The sequence below is a fragment of the Takifugu rubripes genome, chromosome 8 (assembly GCF_901000725.2).
Source record: "Takifugu rubripes chromosome 8, fTakRub1.2, whole genome shotgun sequence".
Classification (NCBI taxonomy): Eukaryota; Metazoa; Chordata; class Actinopteri; order Tetraodontiformes; family Tetraodontidae; genus Takifugu; species Takifugu rubripes.
Window position 1 is genome coordinate 2,317,159 of NC_042292.1, and position 26,069 is coordinate 2,343,227.

At 41.9% G+C, this 26,069-nt stretch overlaps 2 protein-coding genes across 4 annotated transcripts in view; one reads left to right on the forward strand and one right to left on the reverse strand.

Annotated features, from left to right (window-relative positions):
* The first annotated feature begins 11 nt into the window (after positions 1–11).
* On the forward strand, positions 12–3,123 carry alg11 (ALG11 alpha-1,2-mannosyltransferase). The gene is made up of 6 exons (XM_003966416.3): positions 12–30; positions 268–384; positions 920–1,141; positions 1,265–1,636; positions 1,731–2,296; positions 2,397–3,123. Exons 1-6 carry the CDS (start codon positions 14–16, stop codon positions 2,678–2,680), a joined length of 1,578 nt encoding a protein of 525 aa, XP_003966465.2. The 5' UTR covers positions 12–13; the 3' UTR covers positions 2,681–3,123.
* A 500-nt stretch (positions 3,124–3,623) lies between these two features.
* The window catches only part of raph1b (Ras association (RalGDS/AF-6) and pleckstrin homology domains 1b), a 33,335-nt gene continuing 10,889 nt past the window's right edge, over positions 3,624–26,069 (reverse strand). The window contains exons 3-18 of one of the 3 annotated variants that reach the window (XM_011606091.2): positions 18,151–18,270; positions 17,731–17,836; positions 17,408–17,602; positions 16,449–16,885; positions 15,484–15,555; positions 14,963–15,037; positions 12,460–12,537; positions 10,718–10,877; positions 10,367–10,488; positions 10,022–10,087; positions 9,697–9,840; positions 8,897–9,007; positions 8,650–8,748; positions 8,437–8,557; positions 8,211–8,347; positions 3,624–8,129 (exon numbers count right to left, since the gene is read on the reverse strand). In XM_011606091.2, the coding sequence (XP_011604393.2) occupies positions 5,550–8,129; positions 8,211–8,347; positions 8,437–8,557; positions 8,650–8,748; positions 8,897–9,007; positions 9,697–9,840; positions 10,022–10,087; positions 10,367–10,488; positions 10,718–10,877; positions 12,460–12,537; positions 14,963–15,037; positions 15,484–15,555; positions 16,449–16,885; positions 17,408–17,602; positions 17,731–17,836; positions 18,151–18,270 (4,623 nt within the window). In that variant the 3' untranslated portion in view covers positions 3,624–5,549. The remainder of the gene's footprint in view (positions 8,130–8,210; positions 8,348–8,436; positions 8,558–8,649; positions 8,749–8,896; positions 9,008–9,696; positions 9,841–10,021; positions 10,088–10,366; positions 10,489–10,717; positions 10,878–12,459; positions 12,538–14,962; positions 15,038–15,483; positions 15,556–16,448; positions 16,886–17,407; positions 17,603–17,730; positions 17,837–18,150; positions 18,271–26,069) is intronic. The other 2 variants (XM_011606092.2, XM_011606094.2) reach the window with 2 other exon arrangements.

Consider the following 26,069-nt stretch of genomic DNA (forward strand, 5'->3'; position numbering starts at 1 on the left):
GTTTATTCTTGGCATGATTAGAATGGACCAGTAAGTTCGTATTTTATTTTATTTAAAGTTACTTTTAACCTTTTCTTAGGTATATGACTGATGTCAGTTCTTTAGTGGAAAGCAATGTTCAGCTTTATTTGATTTAATGTAGGTAATTTCAATTTGTGGTATATTCTTATTTCACACTTGTTTTTGCTGCAAAAAATACAGCTGAAACACTTAAAACATCGTTTATTGTTGAAGTCGGTGTATGCTGTAATACATCCTCACCAACAGGTGGCGCCATATTATCAGGAGCAACACCTGTAACGCGGCGGAAGTTGATGTGTTTCTATCATTTGGCAAGATGTCGGGCCACGATCAGCTGGTCCTGTGTTTGTGTGAATTAACAAGGTAAAATTGTCAACTATTTCAATTACAGAAACGTTAAAATAGCTTAATTTTAAGTGTGTGTCGCTTAAATGTAGTATCTAGTCGGCTCGTATTAGCTGATTTAATGAAATTAGCTTGCTCCTCATAGTAACGTTGATATCTAAAATAACCATGTATCGTGATACTATATATCGCTATTTTTACGTTACGTATTCTTAGTTTATGGTAATAAATTTTGAAAAGTATCTTGTGTTTTTATTTTATTTTACAGTAATTTTACATGACTTAGTATGCTGTTGTGAATCTGACAACATATATGTTGTGCTATTCATTAATGCCTTTAAAATTAATACCCGGAAAAGTTTCGACTGGGGACAAATTATTGTTTCACAAAAAATTTCCTTCAACAGTAAATCCACATAATGGTCGTCAAGTCTATTTCTTACGACTTTCTTTCATGTTGTACATTTCCTCCTTTTTAAAATCTGGACTTTCAATAACTTTAATGTAAAAGAAACGTGGATTTTGCCTTGACATTTGTCACATCTGTCCATAGGTTGCTATGGAAATTGTTTCTACCCCTGGTGATTTTGTGTGCACTGTTGCTCACAGTCCTGGTCCTGCTGGTGCTTGCAGTTCGTTATTGGCTGCAGAGCAGCAGGAATGCTCGACGGGCCAGGGATGGCCGCCCCACGGTGGCTTTCTTACACCCGTATTGTAATGCTGGTGGTGGCGGGGAGAGAGTTCTATGGTGTGCCATCAGGGCTTTGCAGAACAGGTAATTTTAATTTAACTTGGGGGGAAAAAACAAATAAGACACGATTAGTGTTTGAAATAAGTCCGTCATCAAAGTGCCACCTGCTCCTAACTATGACCCAATCATATCCTCTTATCTGTACAGGTACACAGACATCAACATTGTGGTGTACACAGGAGACCTGGGTGTGACTGGCCAGCAGATCTTGGAAGGTGCACGGCGTCGTTTCAACATTGTGCTCCCTCGCCCTCCTCAGTTTGTCTTTCTGAGGCATCGTATGCTTGTGGAGCCCAACTTGTTCCCTCACTTCACTCTGCTGGGACAGAGCATCGGGTCCATCTTCCTCGGGTGGGAGGCACTGACAGAGTTCGTTCCTGACCTGTATATCGACTCGATGGGCTATGCCTTCACTCTGCCGCTGTTCCGCTACTTTGGAGGCTGCAGCGTGGGCAGTTATGTTCACTATCCCACCATCAGCACAGATATGTTGTCTGTAGTGAGAGAGAGGAATCCCAGGTAATTCTCACATACACAACACATACAGTATTGAGATCTATATGAACATTTCCACCTTTTCCTAGGTACTAAAGCTGTACTGCTAACCTTCTAGGTTTAACAACCCAGACTACGTCTCCAACAGTCTTTTCCTGAGTGCCTTCAAGGTGGTGTACTACTGCCTGTTTGCTCTGCTCTATGGCATGGCCGGTTCTTGCAGCGATCTTATCATGGTCAACTCCTCATGGACCCTGGATCACATCCTGTCACTGTGGCGTGCACCGAATCGCACCAGCGTGGTCTACCCTCCGTGCGACGTGAGTGCCTTCTTGGACTTGCCGCTGGAGGAGGAAGTCGATAAGAAGTGCCACTCCATTGTTTCTGTCGGGCAGTTCCGCCCAGAGAAGGATCACCGGCTGCAGATCAGAGCTTTCAAGAAGGTGTTGGACCGGAGGAGGGAGGGTCCTGGGGGCAGAGAGTCACTCAAGCTCATACTGATAGGTGGATGCAGGAACCAGCAAGATGAGGACCGAGTGCTGATGTTGAGGGGCCTGTGCCAGGAACTGGGAGTGGGCGACAGAGTGGAGTTTAAACTGAACATACCATTTGAGGAATTGAAGCGCGAGCTTGCAGAAAGTACCATTGGATTGCACACCATGTGGAATGAACACTTTGGAATAGGTATTAAAAAAGAATTATTGATGAATTTTCTTGTAATGTGTTTTCCTCACAATATTCACTCTGGATTTTTTCCCCTGCTTTGCTCTTCCCTTTCACTTAGGCATCGTGGAATGTATGGCAGCAGGAAAGGTCATCCTGGCGCACAAATCCGGCGGTCCCAAGCTGGACATTGTGGTGCCCTTTGAGGGAGGGCAGACGGGCTTTCTGGCCGATGACGAAGACAGTTATGCTGAAGCAATAGACCAGATCCTGGCTCTGCCCCCTGCCAGTCGGTTGCAGATCCGACGCAATGCCCGCCAGTCTGTCGCTCGCTTCTCAGATCAGGAGTTTGAAATCTGCTTTCTTGCTGCTATGGAGCCTCTGATGGGAACACTTGAACGATGAGTGGACTGATTCTGTGGTTGGTTGTGGGTATTCAACTCTTTACTGGTAAAATGGGATAAAAACAAATACACTTGTAAGAGAATTTCAATGATGCTGTTAGAAATTAGTTGCATTTAGGATAGTCTCATTCCAAGTCTGAGCTGTGATTTTTTTTTTCTACCGTAAAAAGCTCAGCTTAACTGGACACATTCCTTTTCCAGGTTATTTAAAATACACGGTTCACTTGGTCTCCACATTACTGAAGAGGATGACCAAAGCGCATTTATCTTTAACCACAGCAAGAATTCTCTTCATGTCAAAATGTTAAGTATTTTTGATATTGTTGAACGTAAAAAAAAAAAAGAAAAAAGAATCATCTTTTGGTGGACTTAAACACCAATCTGTTGTTGTACAGATATACATTTCTGAGGTCGATTAAGCCATTAAAAAATAATTCACTTTAAGTTTAGGAGCTTGTAATTCATTAGATTTGCATTTTCTGATTTTCCTTTTCAACCCGGTCTCTCAATTTTGCTTCAAATGTCATTTTATAAGGATGGTGAGCTTTTTCCCCTCATTTTACCTCTAATCACCTGTTTATGAAACCATTTGATTAGTATGGGTCTAACAAGTGAAATTTCCAGGATATATTGAATATGATATGTTCAGGTTATTGACAGTTTGGCACATATGTATATACTTTGTGTGTAAATTGTAATACAACAAAACGTGTTTTTTATTTAAATGGAGTAATGTTGAGACAATTTTCCTTTGTTGTTGGTCAGATTTCTTTTATCCAGACGAGCAATATAGGACTTGGCCAGCAGGGGGTTCACTACGATCACAAGCAAAATTATTTAGCATCTTCGCTCTCAGGGCTTCTCAGCAAAAATCTTAAATGCTGAGTTACCTGGTACAAAATGATGCAAACGAGTTCAACAAATTGGGACTCTGACACGGAGGAGACCGATTTTGACATTTATATTGTAATTTTCAGCTTAAATGCCAGAAAACACATTTAGTCTCCATTTTCTTGATTTCACTTGGCCCCACATGTTCATATCAGTACATCAATAAGTTACATACTGTACTGTAATTAACATCCATAGTTAGGATATTCAGTAGGATGAATGCCGTCAGATGAAAATCAAACTGAACAAGATACATGTGTGGAAATTAAAAAAAACAAACTTCTTTATGACAAGCTTAACAAATGCAGATAGAAATAAAGGTCCCCTCAAACGTGCAGTGAGGAGGTTTCCACACAAGAGCCAAATTAAAACCAGAGATGTCCTGATGGCACACAAGGATGCATTGAGACCAAGTACTTGAGGGAGCACGACCACCTTAAAAATTAAGGCATTGCTGCTAAAAAATGTTAATCCTTCATGATCTGCTCAGTAGATACAGAATCCAGACGGTCCCTGTGCACCAAGGGCTGAAGCTGTAATGGCACCACAAAAAGAAAACTTAAAAGCAACATTCAGTCCAATTGCCAGCCACATGATTTCTGTTACTGACTACATGACTCAATGCTCAGTACACTAGACACATTTTAACTGGATCACCTGGTGGGAATGATTACACTTCACATGATATGAATCCAAACTACATTCTACTTCCCTATTATTGATATTTAAGAAGTGGTAACGGAGCAGCAACTGTAACTGTACACACAAACTGAAGGTCCAGAAATCATGGCGACACACAGGGAAGTCACACAGTCCACGATGACGCACCATCACTAGCCCTGCTGCTTCTTTTTCATCTACATTATTAAATAATTTTTTAAAAACCGTAACATTTATTCCAGTTGTACTGACCAGATTTTACCAATCCTTTGGGGGAGGAAATAAAATCTTTCAGCTTTGACCACTGTGCAATATCTTGTGAATAAGGCTTCCTTGTAGTGGCAAAACAGTCTAGAAATGTTTAAAATGACACATTTGTGAGAGAATTTCTAGGGATGCACCTCTTCAGTATTGATGCTGAAGCATCTTTCTAGATAAGGGATATGAAAAGGATGATATATTTATTACACTTGGCTTTCAAAAGCCATGTTCTGGTCCAAAGGTTTCCAACAGCGATTTCCGATGTTTTGTTGAAAGCTACGGCAGTTTGATTGGTGCATCCCTACTTTTAAAACGCACCTTTTTGTCTGCGGACCGATGTACTCGGAAGGTTGTTCCCCGAAGACTTTGATCCCATTTTAAAAGAAAAACATATACTCAAAAACAAATCCTTCTTTTCCTCAGTTATTAAATATTTTTTGTATAAAAGCAACCTGCCCCACGAAAGCCTAACCTACCACCACTGCAGTCCAATCATACATACATGCATGGATGTATGCAGATTCTCAGTCTTGCTCATGCACACTCACGAGAACAGCTTTATGTTTTACAGCTCATTATTACATGGAGTCCATGCAGTACCAAAGCAGAGAGATCCTGATGTGTGCATATTTCAGTGCAAACTCATGGCGAAGAAGCAGACAGATGATTTGGCTTGAACACGGATCCAAGATTATTTGCACAGTTTCTTTTAACATCAAGGTAAATCTGCTTGGTGTACCAGGTGAGTGAGGTTTACCATACCAGGAAATACAATGTTTACCAGAGAGTTTAGGCAATCGTAAACAAAATATTCATTTCTAGAATGCCAAACTTTCCTGCTCCAGTCTCAATTGCCCTGCTATTGTAAACCATACGAATCGAAAAGGCCTAGCATGATCAAAAATGTAATAATAAGCATTAATTGAATATGGTCTGCTTTGCATTAAATATATACACAATCATCACTGTGATCCTAAGGAAGGGGATATTAGGATTTTCTTCCATGTTGGCCGTCATAAATTCTTTCATTGTCTATTTTTAAGTCCTGATATCTCAGTTCAACACTCTCCAGTAAGTTTGGTGGCATCCCCCCTTTTAGGCGGTGCAGGTGGCGGTCCACGCCGTAGTGTTGCATAGCCGGAGATGTTACCAGACATGTAACCCCCATTTCCACCATTGCTTTGCTTTCCATTATCCAAGAGCAGCTCCGGCGGCGGCGGAGGCAGCGCCATGTCGTCCATAGTCCCTGCAGGATCCAACTTTCCTGCGAGCGCTGAAGAGTTAAGAGAACCCTGGCGGCCTACTGACTTCCGTTTTAGTGTCCGGTTAAGATCCTCAAGGAAATTGGGTTGGCCCGAGCTGCCTTTGGGAGAGGTGGCAGGAGGTGAGGAAAGGGGAGGGGGCTCTGGGGTGTTGTTGCTACGCTGAACTAGCGTGGTCTTTTTCAAGGAGCTCTTACCCCAAGATAAGTTGCTGACAAGGGAGACAGGTGGCGGTGGAGGGGGAGCCTGGGGCTGGGGGTTCACGACAGCTACCTTAGGTGCTCCTCCGCAGTGAGCTTCACCCCCAGGAGGTGGAGGAGGAGGGGGAAAGAGCTCAGATGCTGGAGGAGGAGGGGGGAAGTAGGCACATTCAGGTGGTGGGGAGGGAAACTCGCCACTGGATTTCTTTGCCTGGCTTACTTTGGCCTGCAGTGCCATGGGCAGGTTGGCCAGATTCAGTTTGCCTGGTTTTGGTGGTGCAGGGGGTCCGTTTGCGGGATCTTTGGAAGATGGAGAGACACACGGTGCAGAAGAAGCAGCGTTCTGTGGTGCAAATTTGCTGAGCAGGTTTTTCCTTGATTCTTCATAAAAGCCAGAGGAGTTGGACTTGACACTGGAATTTCTCTGTGGGGTGGGCGGGGCCTTTTTACCGCCTATATTTAAAGAACTGGAGGGTGGCCTTTTTGTGGGCGAACCAAGGTTTCCAGGAGGAAGCGGAGGAGGAGGTGGGGTAGGACCTGTGACAGGTGCAGGTGGAGGGGGCGGAGGAGGAGGTGGGGCAGGACCTGTGACAGGTGCAGGTGGAGGGGGCGGAGGAGGAGGAGGTGGTGGTGGTGGTGCTGCCGCTACAAAAGCAGCATTGCTATCAGTAGGAGGTGGTGGGAATTCTGGAGACTGCAGCTGCTGGACTCCACCAGGCTGCCATTTTGGTTTGGTTTTTACTGCAGGTGGAGAAAGTGGCGCTTTGGGGATCTCTGTTTGATTGACCTGGGGTGGAGCACCTGGAAACTGGCTTGCTAGCTGCTTCACCAAAGACATGGTCTGAGGACCTCCTGTGGGGGTCATCTGCTTTGAAAGGCTGTGCTGCTTAGGCAGCGTTGGTGGCGGCTGAATGGATGTATGGCCAGCTTGGAGGCTGAACTGTTTCTTCAGGGGAGCAGGTGGAGGTGGGGGTGGTGGAGGCGGTGGGGTTAGGCCACCAAGTGTAGCAGGAGGTGGAGCAGGAGGAAACGGTGAGACAGGGGACACAGGTTTTGGCGTTGTATGAGGTCCAAAACCTGATGTGAACATTTTAGCAGGTGCTGGTGGTGGGGGAAATTGAGACGGAATGTGGAATTGCTGCTGTTGTGGCGGAGGAGGAGGAGGTGGTGGTGGCGGTGGTGGAGGTGGTGGTGGTGTAGGGGTTGGGGCAGGTGGCGGGGACTCTTCAAATCCTCCATTTAGAGAAAGGAGATCTCGTGGAGGGCTGGGAAACCTTTCCTTTAGGGCCTGCTTAAGTCCACCACAGTAAACAGACTGGCTTAAGGGCACGGGTGCAGGAGGAGGGGGAGGAGGTGGGGGTGGAAATGATCCCCCGTTCATCTGCGCAGCATGTGCAGATGTTGGTGGTGGAGGGATGAAGGCAGGAGGGGCGGCCGGGCTAGGAGGCCCAAGCCTCAACACAGCCATGGCAGATCCAGGGGTTGGCATGGATGGGGGAGGTGGCGGAGGTGGAGGAGGGGGGACGTTAGTCCTTGCTGCAATATGGTTGACATTGGGTTTGACCTGTGCTGCAGGTGGCGTTGGCACTGGCTGAGGCTTTGTGAGAACGTGATTGGGCTTGTGGTGACTAGCTTTCTGGTTCTGCAGTCTGGTGATGGTACTGTATTTGTACATGGTGGGAGCAAGTGAGTGGTGCGACACCGTTTGAACTGCGGGTGGGGGAGGAGGCGGAGGTGGTGGCGGAGGCGGTGGCGGTGGCGGACTCGTCTGAGGCTGCTGTAGGGGAACGTGGTTGTAGATACTGTTGGTCATTTGTTGCTGTTGCAGTAGGTAGTTAGAGGGCGCAGCTTGAATGGTTTCCAGATGAAGAGGCGTCGGATATTGTTCTGGCTGGGGGGGTGTTGGGGGCTGCACTGGCTGAGGTGGGTGATGGTGCTGTAACTGGGGTGGAGGCTGCGATGGGTGCTGCTGGATGATCTGAGTCTGTGGTGAGTGCTGCTGGTGGGTCTGAGGCTGAGGCTGGGGTGGGTGCTTTTGGACAGGCTGGGACTGAGGCTGTGGTGGGGGCTGTTGCTGGGGAGGGGGTGTCGAAGCTGGATAATCGACTGAATGCTGACTGTGATGCCTGTGACTGTGATGTGGCAGCGTGCCCCCTTTTGCTGTGTCCATTCTCATCTGGTAGACAAACAGGAGCACATCTTAGTCTTCAAATGATCTGCTAATTTAAAAGGTTTCAGCTCTGCCAGAAAGCCATACCTTAGTGTTTTCCTCAATCTGCGTACCCCTCTTCCAAGCTTCAGAAAAAATGGAGCTCACCACGCTCTGGGACCGGCCTTGAGAGGAAGTCGTGTCCACCCCACTGTCTGAATGCCCCGAATGGTTAGACTGAGACTCTGGTGTGCACACACGTGACAGAAAGCCAAATATTAAGAATTGTTTGCACTGTAAAAAGATGGGGAAATGTTTGTTATGTTATATTTACCAGGTATGCTGACAGAACTGGAGCCTGATCTGATGCTTGAGGTAGAGAGAGAGGACCAATCATATGCTGCCTCTGTTCTCTTCATAGCCTCATGATAGTTCCCATACAGTTGTTTTCCATACTTCCGAATAAAATAAGAAAGATACACATATGTTGATATGCATGAATAAAAATATTTTTGGCCTTTTTAAGACAGAACAGAAAGTAACACACCTTGGCAATACGTATTCCATTCACCCATTGATGCAAAGTTCTGACATCATCACAGCACAAATACTTGATATACTGCGACTTCTTCTGGATTTGAGGATGCTGCGAAAAAGAAAATTTAATTAATTTTATTTATGATAACCGCAGACAACGATGACGCTCAATAAATGTGCCACATTCCTAAAATAGCTGCAGCCTTTCAGTCTTTAAATGCTCCTGAAAACAGGATATGGCAGGAAAGAAACTGCACCTTGAGGGCCAGGCAGTAGTCTGTGGGGGCCTTGTATTTGCTGCGGTAGTCTTGGCCGTAGTACACGTTAACATGGTCCAATTGCAGGAAGCACACCAGGTCTCTGGATGCCTGCACACACACACACGATGATGAATTCAAGTTGAAGATCAGTGCAAGATTAAAAAATTGTGTGTGGTCCACAATACCAGAATAAGGAATTAAGACATTTCTGGTGATTCACATTTTCAAATCTTTGTTATCTATTTATGTTCTAAACATAATATTTAGAGTATGTCTTTTGTGCCTGAGTGCCGTCATTCTAAATGTGCTTTAAAAAATGATGATAATGTGGCTCATTGAGTGCATGTGTTTTATATGCTTCTAAATTAATTGTAAGGTGCTCGATGCTATGCTTGAACTAGCACTGTAATGTGGAACTTAACCTACTTTTACCTTGCAAAAGACTTCAGGATTAAATAAGGCACAAAAGTAAACCAGCTACTTAACATTGAATTTAATTGATTGTATTGTATTCGCGCTGACAAAATAACCCCAAACAAAAAACAACCAAACACTTGGCGTTAAAATCAAAGTGAAAAGTCATCCATATGAATGTCATAAAAGACTGAATATTAATGTGGAAGATGATGGGGCTGAAATAGAGCACATATGCACAACAAATCCCTGGTTAAATAAAACCATGTGCTTTGCACAACATGTTCAAACAGGAAATACCCAGAGTAATCTGTGTAGATCCAGTTATTGAAACGCTCAGCCGCATTTTCTGCATCTTCATTTTGTTCTGTCAGCTCACTTACCTTGGCTTTGCCTTTGGGGACATAGTAGATTCCTGAGGCCCTGAGAAGGAAGTAGCGCTTCTTCCATGACTTTTTTCCATCCTCCTTCAGCCAAAGAATTCCTTCGATCTCTGGCACAGAAACTGATCCACCACAGAAACACTCCTGGGCACAAGATACACACGCAAAATTGAAGGATGCTGTGTAACTCTTACGGAAAACAATCAGAAACATGGGGAAATAAAAGTATATTTCCTTTACTGTTCTTGACAAATAAAAGATCATAAATTGAAATTTAAAATCACAATGCAGGAGTGTAATCAGGATGAGAAAATTTACACCTCACCTCTAATAAAGCCTCTTTATTCCTGTCAGCCATTTCAGATGTCTCCTTCCGCCCCAACAAATAGTTCTAGAGATGATTGACAGAACCAGTAAATAGAAGGCAGGGAGGGAGGGAAGGGGGGAGTGTACAGTCAGCGGTTTGTCTTATGTTAAATAAATTATTCACCTTTACTGGCTTTAAAGCTTTGACCTACTTCCATCCCTCCTACACAAACACACTGCTGTGCTCTCCGAGCTGTACAGCCATCAGTATGCATAAACAATGGGTTTCTGTATACAGCATATGCTTCCTGCATTTATACGCTCCATTGTCACGTGCACTAGCCCAAGTTTAATAGGTGGTCACCTGAGGGTTCTTGAAAAGAGCATATTTTTCAATGCGCTCAGTGAACATGAGCTTGTTGTGGCTGTCTCGGGTCCAGTTGAGTAAGTTCTCCACTAGGTTCTCATGATCCTCAAAAATACGTTCTGAGACAATGAAAACCAGGAAAAACATGTAGATATTAGATATACATGTTTCTGGAAATGTGTCCTTCAATATTGTCTCACCAGGAATTTGGATGGGGCAGAAACTTTAGTAAAACTTCAGTGTTTTGATAAATGCTCCCAACACAAACATGTGACTGGTGTTGCGTACAACAACCATAAAACTGTGTTTATTTGACTTAGGTATGGCTGGAATAAACAGCTAACTTACCCATCTGTAGCTCGGTGATGGTTTCTACCAAAGACCAGTCAGGGCTGTAGCCACAGTGGGACTTATCCAGAAGACTGTCCAGCACTTGCCTAACTGTCTGCCGCTCGTCCACCATCATGGTCTTGGAGCTCTCATCTGACATGTGAACTCTAATCACAAGCTGAGAAAGGATGAGACAACAACTTTTTATAAAAGGGAGGATTTCAGGAGTTTCATATTTCATTTGAACCCATAAAAGTCAACCACTATGACATGAAGCAAACTTCTTCATAGTTTTCTCTGAGCTTAATCACTCCCAATAATCCTCCATCTCCGTCAAAACAAATAACTGTTACAAACTTAAGTCTCCTAGTTAGAGTTGGCCGACTATTTACGGTAACTGTTGCATCCAAATTAAAGGAATCCTACAGGGATAAAAAGGTGGCACTTTCCAGATATTCATAATCATGGTTTCATGTAAAAATAAATTCTTTCCAAGAGATTTTCTAGCAATATCCATATTTCTCAAATGATTTTATGGACAAGCAGAATTTGTAAGGTTAGAACTATCCTGTCCCATAAGATTAAGATATGTTTAGCTTTAACTACAATGAAAAATACGCAAGCGAACCTCCATAAAAATAATTTAAACTGGTACCTAGAAATTGTTGATTTTATGGACACAGATTTAAACAGATCTATCTGTATGAACGCTAAACCAACATTCCATTTTCAAAACTTTGAAATACTTAGACTGTCATAGGGACAGATAAACAGACAGTAAACTAAAATCCAATGATCTGGCCAGGGTTTTGCATTTGTAAGCAATTTAAAGTTCCCAATAATAAGCAAGCTTAGTTTAAGCTGGATGAGACAAATGCACACGTGCCAAATCCAGCCCCAGTAAGACTAGTCCTGGTGTGAAACCAAGTAAAGCCCCCTTTTCCTTGACCTCATGTTTGTGCTCCCATTGGACATCCAATCAGACTGTGGGTTCAGTAGTTTGAGCAAAAATGTGAGCCAATGTGCGTGCTGGGATGGACCAACACAAATATGGGACGTCTGACCTACATTCCTCATGGGAAAGACCCCCCTCAGACCTTTAATCTGGTTAGAAATAACAAAGTTAAATCAAACCGAACAAAATCCCACAGCTACAAAAAGTCATTTTCCAGAAACTTTTGCCATCATAGGTGGAACTGGCCCCATCATCAAGAAGTGTAGTAATTTGTGAGTCATAGCTGCCTGTTGATAACCACACCATAACATTCTGCTGTATCCGTTTACTGCATGTGCCAGCTGTATCAGCACTCTCCACCTTATAATATGGTATTCACTGGGCAGACTGAAGTCTATACTATCTGTGGGAACACTAATAGGTCTCATCTTTTCATTGCATATAAAAGGCAACCAGTGTGTTACTCATTCAAATAGACTGTTCATTCAAAGCACTATCTGTGGAGGGCAATACCGAAAAAAAATGGAGAAAAGCCAATTGGACACTTTTATGTAAATAAGATGTTTTGTATGGAATGTTTCTGCATTGTCTTGCAGTGTACCAGCATACCGGAGCCTCTATCTGAATGCATGCTCCCTCCCCGACAGTTGCCCATATAATCAAACACTGCATTGACCTATTTTCTCGGCACTTCGCTGCCTGGCTGTGAATGAAGTTCACAAAGAAAACGCCGGGAGAATTGAAAAGGGTAAGAAGAGGATTTCACGGAGTCAGAATGGTTAGTGAACAAAGAAAAAGGTCCTACCTTTTTGACCTGCGCTTCCTTAATTTTCTCCAAGGCTACCCGGATCCTTTCTGCCTTTAATTTGGCGGCTTGCTCCTCCTAGACAAAACCACAGAATGGTTGATCCAGTCATCATTCACAAAATAGGACAATCACAAGCATTGTCTTGCCTTGTGTCTCTGGAAAAAGCGTCGCACACACGGCATTAAAGTAAGCAGCCTCGTAAAGCATTTAAATGTCGAAGCTTCTGGCATGGTGGCGCATTGGCATCAAGTATGAAACCAATCCTGTGTTCCGTGTCACTTACCTGCCCCCTCCAACAAGATGCCATCACCTCCATTCTGCACTATTTGATCACCTTACACAGTGGAAGTGTGTTTTCTCCCAGACAAATGATCAGCGATATCAAATGTAGCTATAGCGACATTGCTCAAATATGGCGCTCCTTTTGCCATCTACAGTTCTATGTTGGATTCATAGAGTTGCAGCTGCACTGCTTCCTTTGATCTTACTCTCACAGCAAAAAGGAACCGAAAGTAGAAGATCCCCGAAGGGCGCGGGGCTGCAGCCTCTATGTCTTCTGATCAAAGAACATATCTAAAAGCAAAAATTAGAAATATTTTCCAGCTTCCTCCATAACTAATTGAAAAAGGGTTTTTGTCCTCAGTTGTCGCTATAATGTATCATGCCACAAAAAAAAGAACCCCAACTAATATCCAAAAAGCTACATGAGCTGAGACTTTGTGACATGTGTGCCCGAGATGTGCACAACTTGACTAAAGGAGCTCAAATGAGACAGTGGGGAGGACGCCCCTCCTTCTTTTTACCCTCCCACCATTTCTTCCTGCCCCCTCCTCTCCATCACTCTCTTCCAGCTTCTCAGCGTACATCAGATGCAGGGGTTTGTGAGCGTGCCCAATCGATGGAGCATAATCCCTCCACAAAAGGCTTCCAAACTGGCTACAAGACCTTTTGCCAAGACAAACCAGACAACCGGGACAAGACGTCCAAAATAAACTACAATGACAGTGACAGAGAATTCAGAATACTTGAAGCCGTTTGTACATCTGCCTACGTCTAAAAGGGGGTGAGGGGGACTTAACTGTTCCCCAAGCCTCTTATCCTGAGAACCCGCCTCTCTGTGACCCAGACTACCTCTTACACATGACTAGCTTCAGGGCACATGAACAACGAAGCAATAAAGCCAACACTCTGTTTGGCCAACACATACTGGCAGGCTTTTAGTCAGTCAAGTGTGTGTGACACAGTGACGGGGGAAAGGTCACGTGAGTTGTGCACATTGCAGTCCAGTCTGTTTGACTCACACTGTCAGGGTAGCCCCCATAAAACACCCTGTGTACACCCTTCCCACCCCAGTATGCCCTCTCCATGTGACCTACATTTTTGAGAAGACATTAATTTCTAATCAGATTTTCCACTGTTACAACTTCAAAAGACCTTTTGGCCTCACATGGACCAAAAAAAAAAAGAAATCCTGGCGCCCTCTCTCTTTGATGTCTTTACAATAGCATTCACAAAGACAAAGTTTCTAAATCCATATCAACAATAGCCCATTTCCATTCCTAAGTACACATACATACTGTACACACATATACACACACAACATATATTTAACTGATCAGGCTCTCTATCCTTTAAGAATCTGCTGTATTACATAAAAATTCAATGTATGCAGGATGGGAAAAATCACTATCACTAAAATAAACATTTTTTTTGTGTTAATCTCTTTTCAGTTCAGTGTGAGAAAAATCTAAAAGGAATACATCACCAAACAGATAAATACTCATTTATTCACAGTCAAGACCATAAATTCTTGAAAATGACACATTTTTAAATGTTTTATCCTCTTGATCGTTCAATGCTGGATTCAAAGTAAAACGAGACATCACAAGTGTAAAATTTAGCTTAATCAAGGGACACAAAATTACATTTATCCAATTGGAATTCTGATCATTTTACTCAGAGTGGGCTCAAAATTGATGTGCTATTTTATGTTTCCCTTTCAGATACATATGGATTTTAGATTATCAACCCGAGGTCTTTATAAATAAATACAGGACCAGACATTTACTAAGAAAGACTGTGAGCAGAAAACAGTTCCAGAAAAGTCACATATTAGGTATGTGTCTTGAAGCTGAAACAAATGATTCACTTTATCATAAAAATGTTTTAATCGAATTTCCTGGTTCCAGTTCAAATTCAATGTGACACTAAAAGCAAAAAGAACCTATGAGCATTTTCAATACATATATACTGTATATCTCCATAGTAAATGTTGAACAATTTCCGACACCATTTGAACATTTGTTTTTCTTTTAACTTATTTTGACTGTTTACTATTTTATTTCAATTCTCCAGCCGAGAACTGTTTTCAATTCCAAGTCTCCTATCATCTGTTTTCGGCAGCATGGATTTTCCCACTTGCACACATAAAGCGGAAGAGAGAAGCAGTGTGTACATGCAATAGAAAAATAAATAGGAAATAAGTGTATGAGAAAGTCACCTTGGTCAGGAGGTGAGTAGGCTTTCCAGCTATGCTTTTCAGAATGAGCGAGGTTTCTCGGTCCAGATAGGAGTGCTTGGTTGAAGAGAGAATAAAAAGAAAGCAGAGGAGGAAATAAAATGTAGAAGAGTCGCTGCCAAGTGATTGCTGGTGATTTTTGCAGGTGTCGTATTATGTAAAAGAGGCAGATCAGGAGTTGCGGTTGTCAATATTTGCAGCTGTGGGTGAAGAAGCAATGATTGTGATGGAAACAGAATAAACACAACTGAACCTCTTATACCTTCTGGCTCAACTATCATCTAGAGCTACCTTGAATTACACTCCCCATAATGACACCCAAAGGCTGCTAGTTTAAGCTACAATGTTGGTTCACATCATTTACAATTATTTAGAAATCTAGTGGAATTTAACTGGCAAAAATATATAAAAAGAAATATTGCCAACATTGAAAACTTAAACCCACAGCCTTTAGATGCGACCGTGTCAAATGGTGACATGCAATCTGACACACTTGCACTTACAGTAGCCTGATCGGTTTCACCCTCCCGTGGGGTAAAGTCAAGCTGTCGTCTGGTTCGCCGTAGTGTGACATGCTGACGGGGTGTTCAGGAGGTGAAGACAAGGGTGTGTGGACAGAGACCACGTTTATAGAAAAAGGTTGCAGACAGAGTTTATCACATGCGGAGGGCCAGGGTACATGCAAGACATCGTGTTAATGCGACGCTCTTGCTGGTGAAACACTACCCCACTGATGTGGTTGTCACGTTTTCTCTGACAAACATTTTTCAACCAGTAGGGTGGAAAAAACTTTATTCCTCTTAAACAAACTAATCTGGTCTCAAATGCAATTTAAAGTAAACTTTACTTTTGTTAGTGAGTAAATATATGGTAAATGAAATCCACATAGAAATAAAGACTTTATAGATGATCCTTGTAATCCCCACAATAAACTTGTGCATCAAAGTATTTGATGTGTTTTTCTGGGTAAATGTGACCACAAACACCCTTCAATTTCAAAGAATTTTCTCAAAAGCAGATAAAGTAATCTCAATTATGCAAAGGAGACATAACATTAACACTATTTTAACTTTACATGTATTGTAAATCTTTGCGTGATTTTACTACGTTTAGACGCTCTTGTTTTCGGACGTTTATTTTAAACATTTGGACATATTTTGGTCATATCCATCCAGAAACAGAAAACACAACCACAGGTGATTCCAAAGCGATCATTCACACCAACCAATACACAATGGACAGACATTTGCGTATTGATGATTCATGCAGTTAAGGTGTGCATATATACAGTATATATATATATATATATGTATATAAATACACACACACACATGCTGTAAATTGAAACATGCATGAGCCAGACTGAAACACATAACAAAGCCTCACTTTCTCAATTGCTGTCTCATAATGCTGTCTTACTCTTGTGTGGCCCGAGTGTGTGTGTTGTTGGAAAGACTTTTCGTCATACCTCTGTGCTTGTCTGGTTTTGTCCTTGTGTGCTTGGGCTGCTCTGACCCGGCACCTCTCTTCCTGTTGGGACTTTATCGATATCCAGTGAATCCATGCTGGACGCCGAAGCGCATGCTGAGTTTACACTGGACCTCTGCGAGGGCGCTTCATGCTCACTGACCGCTCCCACTGAGCCTGTCCTGCGGTGCTGTCTGCTGCTGGATGACCCAGATGAGGGTCGCCGCTGAGCGGTGGAGGAGGAAGAAGATGAGGAGGTGGTGGAGGAAGAGGAAGAGGTCTGTCGAGCCGCTTCGTCCATGCTGAGTGAGGCCTTCTCGAGCTGAGATGTGATGTCGGCCAGAGAGATGTTAGACGCCGTGGGGCGGGTATGACCACTACTATTGGTGCCTCGAACCGTGTTGGCTGGTGATGCGCGAGTACTGCTATTGGTGCTTCCTGTTCAAATGAATGAAGGTAATAATTGCAGCAGAATAAATATTGGAGCTTCTGATGATTAGGCTTTAATTTTATGCTACATTCAACACGCAGCTAAAACAGAAGGATCTGGCTGCAAATAGTCACCAATCAATAACCATTGGTGACTAGGTCAGGTGTATGTTAAAGACTAGGCTTTCTTGCTCTCTTAACTATCCCACTTTATAAGACTGTACAGAAGATATTTTTACATTAGTACTGGTTTCACCACTACAACAAAAAAATAGACATTTCCCATTGGATTCTATTACGCCCATTCTCTCTGTTGAATGGCATGACCAAATTGAATAAAAATACTGAATAAAAGTAGAGCAGAATGTTCTACAACAGAGTCAGTCTTAACAAATTAATTCACATTTTGGAGTGAAAGTCAATTAAGACGTGCAAATGAGTAGCCTTCATTTAAAATAATTATGGGGCCTTTGCTAGATGACTTTTGCACACAACTTTTGCTGTACAGCATATTTCCATATTTTTCTGTACCTCCACTGCTCCCCCCTCCACTGGCGCCTGTGTGCTTGGTACTGGCACTGTGGCCCCCAGGGGCTCGCTGTTGTCCTTTGTTGTGGCTGCGAGAAGTAGAGTTTGGTTTGGAAATGGTGTTGAGCTCCTGTTCAATGGAGCACAGGTCAGCCATGAGGGCATCCAGATCAACTGTGTCACCCTGGTTCAAAGCCTCTGCAGAGTGACAAGATAAAGCAACAGGGGAACAAGCAGGCAGATAGATAAATAATTCAATCTTTTTTTTTTTAATCTGTGCTGTTATGCAGATCTTGACGGCGTAACTGAATTGTCTAAGGTTTCACCATTTATGTTGTACATAGAGAAGCGGTAAGAGAAGTTGGCCATGTTTGTCTCCTGTCTGAGAGGAGGCTTCTGCAGTGCCTTCTGGGGCCTGCCATCATCCAGACTCTAAGAGGAGACAAAGACCATGTGAGGGGCACAAAACCACACTTGCCGATATTATAGCTAAGATTTGCATCTAAACACCCATGTCGGCTTGCCTAATCTGACACACACACACACACACACAGACACACAAACACACACACACACACACACAGACACACGGTGGGAGGGTTCGTTGCTAGGATACATTACAGGGAGACAAGATTAGCAGTGTAAAGGTTGCCATGGAAACAGACGTTCATTCGCTCTGCTTTTCTACCTGTGTGAATCTGCGTTTTTTAACCAGCTGCCCTCTCTCCACGCATGTGTGTATCAACCTGTGTAAGCTTGTCCAACTCTCCCAGCCAGGCTCCAAACATCTTGTCCAAATCTTGGTCCTCCTTGTCACTGTCCTCTTCTGCTCCATGGTCCAGCTCTTCATCTGAGACCTGCTCCATCTACATACAGAATAGAGATCGGCGGACGATAACACTTATTTTTAAGATCACACCCACATTCAGAAATGATCTAAAAGGAGGAAAGAATCGTCAGCTAAGCTCACGCCAACCTCACTACCTGTTACCATGACAACTGCTCACTAAAAGAAACCCTAGGGGGCACTGTATTCCATGTAATCAGTAGAGAACCCTGCAGCATTCTATTTGTTGACTTGCCACTGACACATCAGAGGTGCAGAATATTTCACAAAATTACATTCTGATCACATCAAACAAATTACACGTACAGTAAACAAATACGATAGTGACATTCCTATGGAGAAGAAAGCTACATCAACCCATTCTGAACTTAATGAGGTTAAAGAAAGATAGGGTAAGGGTAAAATGAGCAGGCTGTGAGAGCCCAGCTGTGGTAAGGTTAGAGTAGAGCTCCCCCTACTGGTTAATAAAAGTGTGCATTCTGGTTGATCTACCAAGCTGCTCAGATTTCATATTTTCATAAAGGAAATGGGAATCATATCTGATATTTTACACTGACTTTGAAAGTTGCCTTGTATTACTGTCAAAATGAAGAAACTGAGGAGTTTAGTTCCCTATAAAATGATTTATAGATGTAGGATTGTAGATCTTTAATGTATCAAACTTTCAACATTTTTCAACACCTGGTTTGGAGGATTTAGTTCAAGATATAATACAGCTGCAATATGGTGACATAATACATATAATATTGCATATTACTCAATACCACAGGAGGAGGCCTTTTCAACTATATTATACAACCATGGAGGATGCTTGAGTACACCTGAAATTATGTCTTAATGCACAAATATGTTCCATAAAAAAAGGCTTGTTTGCAATGTGTAGTTTGTTATACACATTCATGTGTAACAGCTATATTTAATTCCAAAAAAGGTTTAAAGGCTGGCCTATGAGCCTTCTTTCACAGGAAGCTGAGATTTCAGTGCAAATTGAACAAAAAGTTTGTTTTGTTATTTGCAAATGTGCAACTTTACTTAATAAATACTGTAAATCATAATCAGTCTCTATCACAAGCCTTATCTAATCTCTTCCAGTATGGTGATGCATATTTTATCACAGGGTTGAAAAACAGGCAATAGAGAAACCAAGCAGAGCTTCAAATTTCCGTTTAACATCAAAAGAGGCCACATTCCAAATAGCACACATGTCTTGCTCCTTAGAGTCACCCTGCGGGACAAAACGCACTCCCCGATCCTGAAATATTTCTGTTTTAAAAGCTTCCCATAAAAATCTGACAAAATCCACTTGTGTGGCAAAAAAAATAGCCATTAGGAAAGGTTCAGATAGTTCAAAAAAAAAAAAAAAAAACCTGTTAAAAGCCTGAGGATTTTTGAGTGGGGCTAATTTTGGTACAAGATATGTCTTTCTGTGAGGTGTTTTTTTTATTCTGTAGGTTAGGATAAGGGCATAGATACTTCATTATATTGATTCAATAAATGTCGTCACAAGAATAGAGCTTCCAACATGTGTGTACTTGTAATTATATCCATGCACTCTTGAACAAGTGTGGGAGATTGGAACAGGAAATGGCTAGGATGTGCACATTTCCTAATTTCCCTTGAGTCATATTTCTTGACAGGAAAATCCAGCTGTCCCTCTTTTTGTTCATACCACTTCAGAGAGGGAAACAGGAGATCTCTTTAACTTCCAAATGCTCATCCTAAGTAAAAGGTGATTATAATGGGTTCCATCATTAAAACTCCAAAACATTAGAGTCGTTTGTTTTCTGTCTCTATATGAGGTCCCTTTAGTCACAGACATAGCTATTTGGGGGTTTCCTAGCATGAAAAGCTTTAGCCAATGACATCACCCAGTAGCTGACCAGGGTAGACAGGAAAAGGATATAGCAACAAATAAAATCAAGTTACTCTGTGTTAGCCACTGTTCTCTGAGGTGCTTTCATATTTAATACAATAAGGACTAAACCAAACAGCAGGATACAATTTGACAGCTGTGTTTAAACAGCTATTATCCTGCAGTCCTGCACAACTGTTAAAGACAGACAGATGGAGTTAAGTGTGCACACAATACACATGAAATATTAACATTGAAAAGACAGCACAAATGATGCCTCCAGATGCAAAACCATATGAAAATGTCACTGCTGTCCATCTAAAAGAATTAAAACCTCAAAGGCAAAGACTGCTGCAGATTTAAGTGAATTACCACCCGAGGATCGGTGCCTGACCCCAGAGAGGAACGGGGGGAGGAAGTAATGGTTGTGCAAATGGACTCCAAAAGGCATCATCACAAACCAAACAGCAGCTTTTGCCCTTTTCCCCTTGAGGAACTGCAAGGTTTTTCTCTTTTGTCTGACCATGGCAAGCACTCATCCGACTGCAGTGACTTCTGGGGCTAGGGTCAGAGGTTAACAGGTCAATAACAGTCTTCCCATTGGACCATCTCTTGGATGGCTTTTGTCTGGTCTCTATGAACCATACTTGCATTTCCTGCTGATGGGACTAAAGATGAAAAGTGATCTCTGGAAAACTAGAGATTTTTTTTCCTCAAAGTCTCAGGATAAGCTCAGCAAATGTCTGTGCTGAGGAAGATGAAGAGTCTGAAAGAGGAGGCGGGGAGCATTTCTATCTTTAGACTGTTGGGTAAGGGAGCAGAATGAAGACTTGCTGCTAACCTGTTTAAAATTATGTTTATAACCTGTTTCTGTAGTTTGTGTAACATCAAAATTTAGGCTCATCTTTAATTTTGCTAAATTGTGACATCTATAATTGCTGTCGTAGTACAGACATCGTAAAACTGAATTTTTACATATCAATACACTTGAACAAAAAAGAAAATATCGATATTTAACAGTATTTAGAGTATGTGTACCTAAACAAAAATAATAAACGTCTTAAACGCAACATTAGTTCACAGGGAACAAGAAGAATATAGAATTAAACTTCTGAAGCCGCAACAAAAACATTTCATCTACAACACATCTGGTAATAAAAGTAATTCTCTCCATTTAGAATCCTTTAAAGTGGTACAGAATAAAGTTCATAGATAACAAATGAGGGCAAAAAGTTTATATTGCTGTTGTTATTTCTATTAAGAGCACACTCCTCCCACCAACACCAGTTTATTGGTCTCCTATTAAACTTGCAGACTTTTTGTCACATGATAGGTCACACATCTTGGAATGTCTGCCTTCATGCTATTTTAAACTAAATAAGACAAATGCTGTTGCTCCAAGAGGCTCGGTTCAGCGCTACTGTCAGGGACAAAAGGCTTAGGTAAATATTGTACCCAACATTGACAAACCAACAAAGACAAGTATTTCAGAAAAGAGTCACCACATATGGGTGTATTCAAGAAGTTCAAAAAGACTTAAACATGACATTATAGGTCTGCTCCACTTAGTCTAAGATGGAAAAAGAACGCCATTACTCAGATGGTTCACATCCAACTCATGAGTTGGACGCTGAGGAATGGCTGTTGTGCTTTGGATTAATTACCAAAACACTTCAAACGGTTGCTTTCCAGTCAACATCACAGTAGGGAGACTGTGACTTGACCAGAGTGCATCACTTCCTGTGTGACTTTATTCGTCCCTGTTGGGACGCAACAGTGCCAAGCTTTATATGGGTGAATCATGCAACAGACCCCTATCATGACACCATAACACTACCTGGCCATTTGCAGTCAACGTGCACATTATGAATTGCATATTAAACATGGATACAATAAAGTCCTTTATATCACTGGCAGGAAATGAGTGTGTGGAAATGTCAAATACATGACCTTTGCTGTGTAAACAGTATTGTGGGTCCAAATAATTTTGCTGGGAAGACTGAATGGCTTTTTCCACCATGACCTTTGAGTGTGCATGTGTGCGCGTGCTGGAATATTTCATAGAATATTGATCAAATGAAACAAGCTGTGTTTTTTTTTTGTCTATTTCTCCATTTTCTCATTCGACCTTGGAAACCTAAATTCCTAAAAACACCCAAAGCCACAATCTCATCTGTTCACCCACTATTTCTCTTTTCTCTCAAACATTATTCACAAAATAGGTTCTGGCACCCCCTTTTAGAAATGGTTTCGATACATCATATAATGAGATTATCATAAAAATGACACAAATTTGTGTTTGCGTGGGATTGAGCAGAAAACAACTTGGCAGGGATTTTTTCTAAAGTGTGCGTTCAGTGCCGTGGCCCTAATTTGGAGTGAGAATTTGGGAGTTCAGGCTAAATGCTCCTAATGGTGAATCAGAGAGCTCACAAGTGTTTCAGATCTCTGTCCCAATACTCTAAATGCAAAGGAAGTTAAATACAGTAATAATGCCTATTTTGCATGTCAAACAACCCGTACAATTCAGTAAAACCGAAGCAGATCCACTCTAAATTCATACATTTTAACAGTATTTGTGGTTAAGAGGACAAACATTAAAATACACACTTGGGTAAATATGGTGTAGCATTTATTTAGCATACACACTGTAGCGTCAATAACCTATTTCTAATGTTTCCCATGTTGATGAAGCCCCTTTACTTATTCTAAATCATGACCTTTTTTTTTTTTATGTCAAAGACAAATATGCTCCTTACCCGACAGGCAACGAATCAATTCTTATAGACCTATGTGACAGCCCACGGTGTACAAACATCAACCATTAAAAACACATATGCACACAAAGGCTGGTTGTCAGGATAGTGTGATAATGTCCTTTGACACACTGAAGCTGTCCACAACCAATACACACTCCAGACAGGCTAAACAGTCAAAAGAGGGTCTGTCAGATGTGAAGAAAACCTTTCTGTATGCTGTCATTCACTGCTGCCTTTGACCCATTTACACATTGAGTAGAAATGTAAAGAGAATATTAGTGTAGCAAAAGTGTGGCTGGTCAGCTGCTTCAAACTGGGTGTGGTTGGTTCAACTGACCTGCCAAAATAACTGATGGCTGATGCAAATATGACATCATGCCCTGAGTATATGGCCTCTTCGGAACAGGAATGGAGTGTTAAATATAGAGGCTTTACAGCAAAACACAAGGTAAAAAGACTGTTGAGTTCTGCAGTCAAACAAGCTTCATTCCTGCATCAAAACTGGCGGCAGTTTCATGCTCCCAACTACAGTTTTTAAGAATGCTGCATCTAAACTAATTACCAGAGCTTGTCGTGGCCGATACAGTGTAATCTTTATGACGTCCCTCAGATGAGACTGTGAAACCAATAAGCATCTGCTGCACTAATAATGTGTATCTTACGAAAGTTTTTTTAAATAGTTTTAAAACAGAGATTTACAGGTAAGTATTGAGGGGGCACTTCTGATGAACCTGAAGATAATAATTCTGTATTCTGAAGATATGGTGTTAAACAACACCAACACAAAATAATTGACAAGAACAGCAGTACAGAGGCATAGAAACAAAGAATATGACTAAAAGCAAAGCCCAGAAAGGAAGGGCCATCCAAGGAGGAAGTAAGTAGCAGGGCAGTGAGGCAGGAGGGTGGGTTATGGGTGACGGATATGCACAATCATGCAGGGAGGGGGTAGCTATGAGCTTCTGAACGCCCAAATCAACAGCTCCGGTGTCAGTCAAGGATGACCAACAGCTTGCATGTGGCCTGCAACCATTCTGGCAGACACACACACACTCAAATGCGTGCACACACAGACACACGCACACACCGTTCTCCAGTCAAAAACAGTGTGACACAGAGATTCACTCTGGATTACACAGCCAATTAGGAAGGAGGGCCACAGAAACAGACAGGGGACAGAGCTAGAGGGGAAGCATGAGAGGCAGTCAGACACCGCCAGATGGAGAGGGAGATGGGTGGAGTGAGAAGAAAATGGAGAGATGACAAATGCTGAGGGAAGAGGAAAAAAGGCATAGCCACAACTGGTGGGTGGGAAGTGTAAAAACTCAGAAGCTCAGCAGTACTAGAGTGAGCAAACTTACAGTATATACAACTCATCAGATGTAGTGCCATAGAAACACAAAGTCATGTTAAACCAGCAGCTATGATGAAGTATCAGTGGACTGTCCTTGGTATTTTCACATGCTATCTCAATCTGTAGTTTTAAAATATATGTACGCGTGTCCTCGAATAACAGTATGGTTAAATTGGCTGCCCCTTCTCATCCACCTTTACAGACCACAGGGTCTAAAGCAGTTTCTTCATTTAAACACAGATCACTCTGTTTTAGTAAATCCCAAAAATTGCTGCTTAATAAAAAAAAAACAGAGCTTGTATCCATTGTACGAAGTCACTGCATCCAAAATAAATACTTTTGCTATTCTGTCCTCTCTTCATTTTTGTCATTATCTATCTTACACCCTCACACATATTCTGAGGATGTGTCAACTTCCCTGCAGGGCAGTGGTCCAAATGTGAAATCAATAGCCTTGTCCCTGCCTTCAAGAGATAGGGTTACGTCCTCTACACACACACACACACACACACACACACACACACACACAGGCTCAGGTGGCTGACTGCAGTGCCTTCAGAAAGACAGTTTTGAACATGATGAAGCACTGCAGCAGTGGAGACTGACTGCTGAGAACAAGTAGCCCAACATGCACTTTGCTTAAAAAAGATGAGAGGATCTGGTATCAGAAAGTAAAAGGAGGCGTTAAAAGAATACTTAACTGATAGTTGCTATTTGGAGAGCGTTGGGTATTTGTGTTGTTTTGACTAATGCAAACTGCTGTTTGGTACTTTTCCAAGACTAAGAACTTCGTTTGAACCAATATGAAGGCGTGCACTTGGAATACATCCCAAATGTACACCTAGGTACGCTCATCTGGAAATTCCAAGTTTCAGTTAAATATTTGGAACATATTTACACATTACCCAATATTTTCAGCATACACAAAACCTGTTCAAGTAATAGCCCAAACGGTCACCGTCTTATCTCTTCAAGAAAGAAAAAAATTCAGTTTAATATCATTTGCTTTGTTTTGCACAAAGAAAGTTGCACAAACTTGTTTTTGAGGTGTTTTGTTTATACGGTTTCAGGCGATCCTGTCACCTTCCTTAATGCCAGCATACACTTTTCTGATTATTATGTATGAAATGGTTTCCATAACAACCAATTACATGACTCAACATTTGTCATCTATCTGATATTAATACTGACTGCCAAGAAAGTAACCAATATGTAACAGCCACTTCCTTATGGAATCACTGTGACACATTAAGCACACGGCATCTATAAACTGTTATAATCCGTGTTAAATGACATGTAAGAACATCAGATTCACAGAACAGTTAAAGCCAGCAGACTTCTTCCTCTCAGCCTTTCAACGCTTTTCTAAAAAACAAACCTCCCCATCTGAATAAAAACTAAATTTTGGACAGAACACAAGCTGTAATTCACCAATTGCCATGTGTATTAATTGCAGTATCACTAAATATGCAGGTCTTAAAAAACCTTAACCTGAATCAGAACCCAATCAAACCATTTTAATAACCAGATGACTTCTGATTTCATTCAGCTGCAGTGGATAAAAATGCATCTTCAAATAAATCAGAAACAGTACCCAGTAGATCTATTCAATTTGTTAGCATGTATCCACTAATACGGTTGTTATGCTACATGCTGGTTTCACGTTCTGTGTCAAATCAACTCCAGAAGAGCACTTTCATCATTGTGATGATGCAGACAGTAGTTCTACAAAATAAGTGACCGTCTCAAATTAGGACTATAAACTACAACAAACATGAATCACTTTCAAATTCATATAAAATACCGAGACTCTGGGCAAATTCAGCCGTGTGCAAAATAAAACCCGCCTGTGA

What these genes read in the sequence shown, in the direction of transcription:
- alg11 (XM_003966416.3), top strand. An exon ending in TGTTTGTGTGAATTAACAAG is followed by an intron (nt 385 to 919) that starts GTAAAATTGTCA and finishes ATCTGTCCATAG; the next exon opens with GTTGCTATGGAAATTGTTTC. An exon ending in GAATGAACACTTTGGAATAG is followed by an intron (nt 2,297 to 2,396) that starts GTATTAAAAAAG and finishes CCTTTCACTTAG; the next exon opens with GCATCGTGGAATGTATGGCA.